Source organism: Pseudophryne corroboree, chromosome 6 (genome assembly GCF_028390025.1).
Source record: "Pseudophryne corroboree isolate aPseCor3 chromosome 6, aPseCor3.hap2, whole genome shotgun sequence".
NCBI classification, from domain to species: Eukaryota; Metazoa; Chordata; class Amphibia; order Anura; family Myobatrachidae; genus Pseudophryne; species Pseudophryne corroboree.
The window spans coordinates 115,527,829-115,539,392 of record NC_086449.1 but is presented as its reverse complement, the minus strand read 5'-3'; the positions used below and the strand labels follow the sequence as shown (position 1 = coordinate 115,539,392).

Here is an 11,564-nt window from a genome sequence, read left to right as displayed (position 1 = left end):
ACTCCCTCTTCTTAATTTATATCTAATAAAAGTTATGCATTATCTTTATTTGTTTGACACATATAAGTTTGGAGAGCATATAAGTTTATATATACCTGAGTGCCCCAGGAAGAGAGTCTTTCCATAATTCTGTGGCTTTTCTTTTGCATTCTGTCTTTACACTCAGGGAGCACCACCCATCTTGCTTAAGTATATAATTTTATAACTAGCAGAGGTTAGGTTCAGGGTATACATGAATGCTTATTACCATGTATGCTGGTCAGTCTGTGCGGCTAGTGCAAACCCCTTTTCTTTTCTATAAATTGCATTACTTCACTACCTTTGAGATCAACAAAACTCCAGTGCTAAAGTGTGACTTCCATCTCCATAGCAATCACATCATCCAGCCAATCAGTGATCCTGAGAAACACATACTGTGAGGCGTTTAGGCACTGCGCACCTCGAGAGTCATTTATAGCAAAAAACAAACAAACTATATAATAACATCATCTCATGGTTTATTAGGAGCCTCCTATGTAACCAAAAGAGTCCAGGCTCCTCTTGGTAAGTGATATAAACCCTCTGCTACCCAGGATGTGCCCTGATAACCATACCCCACAGCTAAACCACATCTAACCTTTCCATCCAACCTTGAGAAAAAGTGATCATCACATTAATAAAGATCTTTATTTACAATAATTGCCTGAGGTAGAGACAGAAAGAGAATAGGATGTAGGAGGAACAGCAGATATATAAAAAAAAAGAAGAAAATATGATGAAAGCTGAAATAAAGAGAATCCACACCAGCAGACATCACACATTCTTACACCTCTTCTCGCACGTAGTCAAAGCCCTGAAATAAGCTCTGTTCTGGGGGGTTTAAAGTTCGGGGTTCCCGGGGAGGTGTTAGCTCTGGTCCTTCAGCTGTGAATTCAGGATCAAAGTTACTGATATCATGTGGTCCTTTCACAGATGGGGTAAAAGGAGGAGGTAGGGCGCGGGCCAGGAGGGCTTTGAAATCCAGGTCCTAGAATAGCAAAACAGATGATCAGACACCATGATCTATACTGATATACTGACTGTGACTAGCTACTCTAATGGGTGCGGTATGATTTACCGCCTCACGGGATGCCGAATGTCAGTATACCGACATTGGAATCCCAGGCGCTAGAATGCCGGCGGGGGGTGAGCGCAAGGAAGCCCAGATTCTATTCTCCCTCTATTGGTGTCGTGGACATCCATAGAGGGAGAATCACCTACCTCGCCAGTATACCGGCAGCAATATGGTGCCCCCGTCGGGATTCCAGCATCGGTATTGTGACAGCCAAGATCCGGATGAGCAGTATGCTAACCGCATTCCACTCTAATGTACCCCAATTTTGCCATTACATAGGAAATTCATTCTAAAGGCTTTCCCTCTTGTGCACATAAGTTTTCTATTTAACTACATAAATTCATAAAGTTTTAAAAGGGTTGGCCGATCTCATGTAGTTAAATGGAGAAAGAAGGTAGACACAATGATCAATGATCTGTTCTTTCATGTGACTTCCATCTTGATATGACTGTAATTTGCTTGGACGTGTCTTCTACTAGGAGTATTGCGTTATCTTTTTATCCACTTTCTGTGTTTTTCAGCCATGCCTTTATATTGTTGCTGTGAGGCTTATTTATGCCTTGTAGAAAAATAAAGATATTTAGATAGCAGTTGTAAGCCAGGGGCAGGCAACCAATGGCACTCCAGCTGCTGTGAGACAACACAACCCAGCATTCCCTTACAGTGTTAGGGCATGTTAAATGTGTGGCAGGGCATGCTGGCATCTGTAGTTCTTCTGTGAGCAGGAGTCTCACTTGTTGCCTACTCCTGTTATAAGCAATAATGTCTTTGCTCATAAAGAGGTCCACAGAATGCAGACTCACTATAGCTGCTGTTGTGTATTTCCATATGTGTCTAAATGCCACAGTTACAGGTACAATCTCTCAGCTTGTGTAAATGGAATACATACGTTATACCGATGGCCAGGATCCCAGCTCTAATGATCCAGACAGCGGGATCCCGGCCACCAATATGCCGGCAGGGAGGCGAGTGCTAGAAGGCCCCTTGAGGGCTCTGTGTGCTTGCCACGCTGCGGGCATGGCGGCTTACCACAGGTTATATTCTCCCACTATGGGTATCAAGGACACCCATAAAAGGAGAAAAGCCTGTGGTGCCTGGATTCCGGCGGCGGCATTACCATCTGTCGGGATTCCGGTGTCGGCATTGTGACTGCGTGGATCTCGACAGGCGGTCTCGTGATTGCCTCCAGTGTAAATCATTGTGTAGAAAGCGAGTAGCTTACTAGAGCCTTTTGGCTATTGTGAAGCTACAAGTCCCAGCATGTTCTGTCAATCTTTGCCTGTTAGCCAATTGGGCATGCTGGAACTTGTAGTTACAAACAGCTGGAAGACATCCAGTTTCCGGAACATTGTATGCATTACAGTTCTGTCAATTGTATCTTAAATACATGGAATATATCCACAGTAACTTACCTTAAAGAACGGCTGCTTCTTCACATCCTCAGCATCCCGCTCTCCTGACCCCAGGCGCCTCTCCGGATTCCTGCGCAAAAGCTGTGGACAGGCAGATGGAGAGAACAGGAGCAATGATTTGTCAGGAGTATTGTCCAGCTGACTAGGAGCACTGACTGATCTGAGGTGATGTAGCTGACAGAAGCTGACACTGGGCGACAGATCAGCCGGGCCACTCCTGGCACATCTAACATGGGCATATTTGGCCCCAGCAGTATTGTAACACTATTAATCATGCTGCCATTGTGCTGACTTATGTAAATACTCATTACATTTTAATCTATTATTTAATTTAAATACCAGAAGTACTGTTATTAAAAAACCTGGAAAACATGGGCGGTATTCAAATGATATATCACGCCCAATCTCCTTTCTAAAACGATCCCTGTAATCGCGCATATCGCACCCATAATAATCAGGTTTAGCTGCGTAAACGGTTAGGAACCCTCGCTGCCCCGGGTGTAGTGAGCTGAAATGATTATACCACGCCTGTCAGCAGAAACAGAATGGGTGTGAAAGGGGGTGAAAAGAATTGAATACCGAAATGTCCAATTAATTAAAAGAGGGAAACCAGACTGCCATGTAAGTGCTGCATGGATGGCCCCCTATTTGTTGCGGTGGCGTATGAAGTTATATTGGCAGAAGTGACTAATAATGGATAACTCTTTACTGGTACATTTGAAAAAATTACAATTGTTTTTCTAAGAAACACTCCTCACCCCAACCTGTGGAAATGCAAGGGTATAACACCCAGGACCAGCCCATCCAGTGTGATGCTGCTGGTCTTTCTGCAATGTTAACAGTTAGAAGCAGTGTGGCAGTAACCTGTCTGGACTATAAGGCTGTCCATGTAGCTGACTGGACAACACACAGCAGCTGCCCAATCGGCTTCATGGACATCCTAACTGAGCCTATAGGGACCATCATGCACCCTGGCAGGGTTAGGTATCCCCTGAGTCACTGTAGTTTTGGAATGCCAATTCATGTACAGTTAAAACCGTTATTCCTTACGCCAGGGTCTGTGTAGGTCATATTTGCCTACTTTTGAAAAAGCATTTCAGGGAGATTGTGAAAGTAACACCTATCAGTGCGGGTGTGTACCGCTACATGTGAGAGGCGTGTCATGAAAATACCTTACATCCAAATGTAAATGAGCCCCAAAGTTAGTGAGATCTACTTGTTGAAGAAAAGACACCGATATTTTGCAGGATTTTTTTTGTGTATTGTGTTTTACAAGAGGTTTCAGATACTGTAAGTGGTCACAAGAAACCTTTACAATGCATGTAGCCATAGGGATCATTGTGCCTTATACCCAATACAGGGAAATGGCACTGATGATCACATTTGAATGTATGTATCGCTGATCTCTCTTTTTTTCAGGGAGATTGAGGGACTATTGAGGGAGTCAGGGAGACTGCTACTATTTCAGGGAATCTCCTGCAGAATGAGGGAGGGTAGGCAGCTATGGTGTAGGTAATACTTTCCACACCAATGTCAGTTTATATACATTTAATGCTTTCATTGCTAATCCTAGATGGAAAGAGTTAATGCTCTCACCCTTCTCATGATTGCGATGGATTCTGCAGAGAGGAATCGTGGATATCGGACTTCATCATTAACAATACTGTCAAACACCTCCTCCTCTTCATCCCCTGGGAATGGAGACTGAGACACAGAGGGAGACAGTTAGTAATGACAGGAAGGGAAATGCAGAACAGAGACATATGGTGGCAGATAGAAGACGTCAGGTCATGTAGTCTGCCCAGCTTCAGTACAACAGGTCCGTGCTGCGTGTCTGTGGGAAACACATACTGCTCTTGCTTCCTCTAATCAGCATATGCTGCTACATTAGGCTTATTCCAAGAGTTTTATAGTTCTACTATCTTAGCCTTCGCTGTTACTGCAGGAAGCCTGTTCCAAGCATCCACTATGCTCCATGGGTCTCAGGGCATGATTTCGATATGGTCGCTAATGCAATCGTACTACAGGTTTTTCTCTTTCTGCAGCTACCATCCTAAAATATGCTAAAGCCACAGCCGTCTGGAAATGTATTGGCTGCAGATCCTTTAATACTCAACCATATGAGTAACCACAATGATTGTGCAGAATGGTCGTGGATGCTAAGGCGCTGGAGCCATTTTTAATGCGTACAGGATCACATATGTAGATTGGGACTGAATATGGTTGTGTCTTGCCTGCATTTCAGCACCACTATCTGTTTCCAACCCTAAACAGTCCCTGACTGTCAATCACTCTGCATCGTTACGGTACCTTGACACAGTGCAACTGTGGTGCATGCGCAGTCGGCCAATGACCACTCAACTCTGTAAATATCGGCATTGTGTCCATAGATGAATTATAGTTGACAAAGTTTGCACCAAAATGTAGGTGAAGATTGATGAAATGGAGAGAGATAAACTACGAACTAATCAGCTCTTGTCAATTTTCAAACACAGCCTGTAACATGGCACTTTATCACTCTCCAAGGGTTGGGCATGCATATCCAGCAGTCAGGAGACCACCTGTCACCATACCGATGCCGGGATCCTGGCTTTTAGATGCCCCTTGCAGGCTTGGTGGCGAGCTGCGCTCACCACAGTTATACTCCCACTCTATGGTGTTGTGGACACCCATGAGTGGGAATAGTCCCTGTTAGTCGGCATGCCGACTGGCGGGACTGTAAGGGGGCGGGATTCCAGCATCGGTATTCTGACGCGTTCTCCTAACCGCCGGTCATGTAACTACCTCCCCTCTCCAAGGTTAAGTACATCTGCCCATGTATCTGCTAAAAATATGAATCTGTGGAGCTCCTTGTATTCTAAGATGCCAGTAACTGAATATACTATGTCATGTGGGTATTTGTTTTTGTTTTTTTGTAAAATAGTATAGAATAATGGCATATGAAATGCTGGCCGGGTATCCGTTCTATGTGTTACAGTGGGAATTTCCCATAGTCTGACCTCAGACTAAGGAAAAGTATTACTATCTAAATATAACTGATCCGTTTCTCCTAGCTCATTCACAGTCATAGCCCCATAAGGAGTAAGCCGTGTGTCATCTAACACATACATTTCATACATGAGGCCAGATGCATCATCACTTGGAGAGTGAAAAAATTGAGAAGAAAAAGTACCAGCCAATCAGCTCCTAACTGTCATTTTTCAAACACAGCCTGTGACATGGCAGTTAGGAGCTGATTGGCTGGTACTTTATCACTCTCCACTTTATCACTCTCCATGCGATGATGCATCTAGCCCATGAACTGAAGAAAAGCACCTTGAACCCTGGAATGAAGCGCCTTGAGTCCTATTGGAGAAAGAGCGTGATATAAATAAAATTATTATTATTATTATTAGGTCAGCAATATATTGCTGAATGAAGGTTGTGTGGGCTGGTTTTTTTATTAAAAAAATAAATTAAAAAAATCAGGTTCTGTATTTTTTTCTCCTAGCGTTTTGCCATGCTGCACTACAGGTCCTAGCAGTATTAAATATCAGAGCATTCTGTAACTTGGAATTCTACAAGTGCTAGAATGCTCGGGGTATGCTGATGTTTGTAGTACTTCAAATATATCCAGTCTAAAGTAGCCAGGGCATGCTGCACACATGTGTCCTGATAGAGGAGATGTGTTTACATCACTGGATAATACGGCGCATGCGCGGACTCCGTGGACACATGACTGGCATCATCGCATGGGAACGTAGTCTCCGGAGGTCGAGCGCATGCACTGTATGTGGGTGATTGGTGACTGCATTGTCCCGGGTGGACCCCATGCGGCAGGCGGTGGATACGGCAGAGCGGTTCCGCGCTGTCGCATGGGGGATGATGCGGGCCACAGTGCCGATGATGCCTCATATAGTGGGGATTACTAAGCCCACTTGGGTGCTAGTGCTGTATCATGTGACTAAACACATGACCGGACTAAAAATATCATATGATTGGGTGAACCAATGAGATGTGTGGATCAGCGGTTACTAAGCAACTGCTTTAAACAAACTGATGTAAGCTGATCCACCCATCTCAAAAAAAAAAAAGGGAAGACATTTGGTAATAATCCTTTGTATATATTTAGAATTTTTGAATAAAACAGTGAGTAGATGCATAGTATATTAATAGATCTGCCTCCTTCACTTTTACTAAGTATTTTTTAAACAATTAATGTTAATTGGATTGATTGCATAGCAACAGGTGCTAACAATAGCACCACTGAACATGGTATATAAACCCAAGCCAGATACACCAGAATCACCTTTGACAAAGCTGCAATTTGGGGACAAGCAGCGAAACATGTAATAGGCCCTACACACTAGCCGATATTCCTCAAAGATATGAACGATCTCGATCATTATTGAATGAGATAACGTTCATATCTTTGAGTGTGGAGGCACCAGCGATGGGGCCGCACATCGTTCATCGCTGGTGCCCCGACGCCTGTGCATGCAGGCCAAAATGGACGATCTCGTCCATATTTGCCTGCACTTCAATGGAGCCGGGTGACGGGGGGGAGTGAAGAAACTTCACCCCCCCGTCACTGCTCCTCTGCCGTCGGGCAGCTCGGCGGTGGATCTTTATGTGTAGGGCTCATAAGGAAGACCCCACCAGCACCTTAAAAAGACTCCAAGGATTTTTACAAGAATCGTCCGAACCAGCACGGCACTTTATTCCAAATAGCGCCACTGTTTGCACAAATGGAAGGGGCTTGTGAAGCAATTTCCAGCAGATTTACATTCATCACCACGTTAATATACAAGTGGACATCTATGCTAATGGTGGACTGGTAAATATCATTGCTCATTTTACAACAGCCTGCCTGAGGAGAATAGAGCTTAAATGTAAGTGCAAAGCCCTTATAGGACAGGACTTTTACATTTAATCCTAGGAGCAGAGGTGCATAATACATGAATATTTTATGTGTTTAAACTTTTATTCATTTTTATACTCTTTTATGGTCATGGTGTATTAATAAAACCTATTTTTATAGCTAAAGCAATCTATACATATATTTTTTTTATACTGTACAGCGCTGCTAGATTGTGTTTGTGCATGCTGCGATAAGTAGTTCAACATGGAAAATTACTACTTTCACTTACTGTACATTCCTTTACATTGACACAAGGCTAAAAGGGAGCCACACTAATTCATGTTTTTCACTAAGCTTAGAGAGGTGTAATAGACTGATAAGTCTACTATCTGCACACAGATTTAGGAGTGGGGCTAGTAACATACCGACTGAGGATCAGTACTAGGGAGTTTCATAGCCAAACCCCATTATTTATAAACGGACCACCTAAAGAAGCTTTATACCGCAGCAAAGAAGAGTGGGGCAAAATCACGCCATCTTAAGGGCATGGTTACACCTCATAGGATATAGGCAAACGCAGGGGGGGGGGGTCTGGTTACCCAGAAACCTCCCTCCTCTTGGCAAGTGGCTCAAATTATGAAAATAATAGTAATGGTATATAATACGAATACTAGAGGTGCCGCCACGTCATGCAGTTTAAGGGACAGAGCAGAGCTGCTGCACATGCCTGGTGGTAGCATCTTTTTCTACCAAGTGTGTGGATCTGAGTCCTCAATCAGTGCACTGGACCTGAGAGTAGCTACCAGGAAGAAGAGACAGGGGCCTTACCATGGGGTGGGAGAATGTGGGCCTAGAAAGTGCAGCACTGGTTCTATTATGTTTGTGTATTTATTTATTATGGTATGTTTAACCTTTTCCTGACCACTTATCTTATTTATATGATTAAAATATGTTGCTACAGTCTACACTATAGACAATATATATATAGTGTTTAATATTAATACTGAATTCACTGCAGCATCTAGTGCTTAAAAAGACCATTGTTTAATGTCCGGGGTCATTACTAGGTTCTTCTACCACTCCCAGACTCTTGCACTTGCTCCAATGTTCCAAAGAGTGAGAGATTGTGGATTGCATTTGGAAACCCCCTTATAGAAATCCTGCGTTTGCCACTGTAGGATAAGAAAGCACTCTTCCCTCTCCAACCATCCCCTGATTCAATATAGATAGTATTCTTTCCTTTCCAACCATCACAGCATACAATACAGACAGCACTCTTACCTCCCCAAACATTGTTGCATACAATACAGATAGCACGTTTACCTCTCCAACCATCACCTCATACAATACAGAAAGCACTCTTACCTTGTCAACCATCAACACATACAATACAGACAGCACTTATACCTTTCCAACCATCGCTACATACAATGAAAACTACACTCTTACCTCTCTGATCATCACCTCATACAATATAGAAAGCTATAATACCTCTTCAACTATTACCTCATACAATACAGAAAACTTTCTTACCACTTAAACCGTCATCTCATACAATAGAGAAAGCTCCCTTACCTCTCCAAACATCGCTGCTCACAATAAAGAAAGCAATCTTACCTCTCCAGCCATCACTACATACAATACAGACAGCACTTTTACCTCTCCAACTGTCACCTCATACAGTACAGAAAGCGCTCTTCCCTCTCCGATCATCACCACATACAATAACTCATCACCGAATACAAAACATCATCACCGCATATATTATAGAAGCATTCTAACCTCTCCAACCATCATCTCATAAATCAGGACACCAAAGCCCCACCAATCCACTGCACGGGTATAGGAGGCATCTGTAAGAACCTCAGGAGCTAGAAACTCAGGGGTCCCACAGAATGTGGATGTACGATCAGATGGTCCCATCCCTAATATAAAAAGAAACATGAATGAGATAAATAGAAAGAATAGGTATATTACAGTCTAATGATACTTAGGGGGACATGTACTAAGCAGTGATAAGAGCGGAGAAGTGAGCCAGTGGAGAAGTTGCCCCATCAACCAATCAGCAGCTCTGTATAATTTTTTAGTATGCAAATTATAGATGCTACTTCAGTGCTGATTGGTTGCCATGGGCACCTCCACTGGCTCACTTCTCCGCTCTTATCACTGCTTAGTAAATGTCCCCAATAATAGCTAATGGTTGAATTAAGATTTGTGTAGAGAGACCACATAGATAAAGGTTATACATTTCTCTGTGCGTGTTCAGAAAGTGAAAGTACACATAAGTGCAATTTCAATTCTATCAGCCACTGTGCCAGGAGAGGCGGGATAGAGGAGGGAAGGGGCACTAACGTAAGCGGAGTACAGTGAATGCATGTTTATGCAAATGCCACTCATGCAGACCTGCAGAAACATATCTTAGCAACTGGGCAAAACCATGTTGCACTGCAGGGGTTGGGGGGGGGGGGGGGGGGGGGGGACACAAATGTAACATGTGCACAGAGTTAGATTTGGGTGGGGTATGTTCAAACTGAAAACTAAATAGCAGTGTACAAATAAAGCCAGTATTTACCCTGCACGGAAACAATGTAACCCACCCAAATCTAAATCTCTCTGCACATGTTACATCTGCTCCACCTGCACTGCAACATGGTTTTGCCCAACTGCTAGCTTTTTTGGTTTGCTATCAACTCTGAATAACCCCCTTTGCCTGCCAAGATTAGATCTCACTCTATGCTTTAAGGGGACACATTACACTTGCACTTTTGTGGGTTAGTGCAGTGGATGTGAAATATCTCAAGTCACACATGTGCCACCATTTAATAAAACCTGATGGGTTACATACACACACTTTCAGAACAAGTCCTGTGTGACCATATGGGGAGAAGACCGATGCGGTGCTACCTGCGTTTCCAGAAGAAGGGGGTGTGTTGACCCAGTTTTCTAGGAGTAGCGAGGTCAGTGTCTGCGTCTTCCAACAGATATTTACTGGCCTTGTAAGCAGACAGGAGGTGGTCATTCTGGGTACACTTAGGCCTACTCATATAGCTGATGCTACTGCCATCGGATGCAGCAATCAGATCTGAGATGCTGGCAGGAGGTGTTTTTTATTTTCTTTTTTTCCTTCAGGCACCTTCTACAGGTATTTGCATATTTTTGCACAGCTGCTGCATCCAAATATGTAGCTGCTGTGCAAAACCATACATCACTGGATCAGGCCCATAGGAGGCTGAATTACAGCTCATCCACAGGTCCACCTACCTCTCCACAGACATAGGTGCTATATCAGTTACACAGACATACGCAGAGAGTGCTTCAATGCAAAACCTAACCAGTTTGTAGTACGCTTTCCATGTGTTCTCTAATAGATGACCATTGTATGGAAAATGTAAGTAACAGGATGGTCATTTATAAAGGTGGAAAACAGCGGTCTAGAAGTGCAAATGGCAGTCTTTTATACTGTGTACATATTTCTAACTAATGTGCTAGATTTGAGGTAACTGGCCTGCAGCCATGTACATGGGCAAGTGTTTGTATTAGACACAAAGTGGGTGATTCAGGGTCACACTGTTGCTGCGCCCTTTAGCACCTTTGCTGTAGAAGTGCATGTGACTTTATGCTAATGTAGGTATAAGCCCTTTTGCTGATGTGTGACTGAATATACAAGGATTGATACACCCACTTTGTACTTCTTTAGATGCTTACATAATGCTTGGTGTGTCTTTAGACGCAACCATTTGGTCGCACCATAGAAACTTGCACCAGTCCCATGTGAGGTGCAGAATCTTCATCAGACTACGGCCTCCAATGTGAGTGATTAAATGTTTCAGTTCACCAGCAGTTATGCGACACACCTGTGACGCTCCCATAATACACCTATAAAACGGACCATCTCCATGCATCTGAATAGCTAACTCCCAGTCACTATCCAGGAATCCCAATACATTTCCAAGGCACTGTGGATACCATGCGTCTCAATCACAACTGCGACTCTGTGTGTGCACACCATTTGATACATGCACTGTGTAACTCTTTAGTGACTAAGGGCCTAGTTCAGATCTGATCGCAGCAAAAAATTTGTTAGCTAAATTGTGCAGTGCAGGTATGGCAGATATAACATGTGCAGAGAGAGTTAGATTTGGGTGGGTTATTTTGTTTCTGTGCAGGGTAAATACTGGCTGTTTTATTTTTACACTGCAATTTAGATTTCAGTTTGAAC

The 11,564-nt window shown here is 43.4% G+C and overlaps 1 protein-coding gene across 3 annotated transcripts in view; it reads right to left on the bottom strand.

The window, feature by feature from the left end:
- Nucleotides 1-652: 652 nt before the first annotated feature.
- LOC134936600 (serine/threonine-protein kinase N1-like) overlaps nucleotides 653-11,564 on the bottom strand; it is a 287,425-nt gene continuing 276,513 nt past the window's right edge. For all 3 annotated transcript variants that reach the window (XM_063931713.1, XM_063931712.1, XM_063931711.1), the window contains exons 19-22: nucleotides 9,128-9,270; nucleotides 4,102-4,209; nucleotides 2,506-2,586; nucleotides 653-1,006 (exon numbers count right to left, since the gene is read on the bottom strand). In XM_063931713.1, coding sequence (XP_063787783.1) covers nucleotides 803-1,006; nucleotides 2,506-2,586; nucleotides 4,102-4,209; nucleotides 9,128-9,270 — 536 coding nt within the window. In that variant the 3' untranslated portion in view covers nucleotides 653-802. The remainder of the gene's footprint in view (nucleotides 1,007-2,505; nucleotides 2,587-4,101; nucleotides 4,210-9,127; nucleotides 9,271-11,564) is intronic.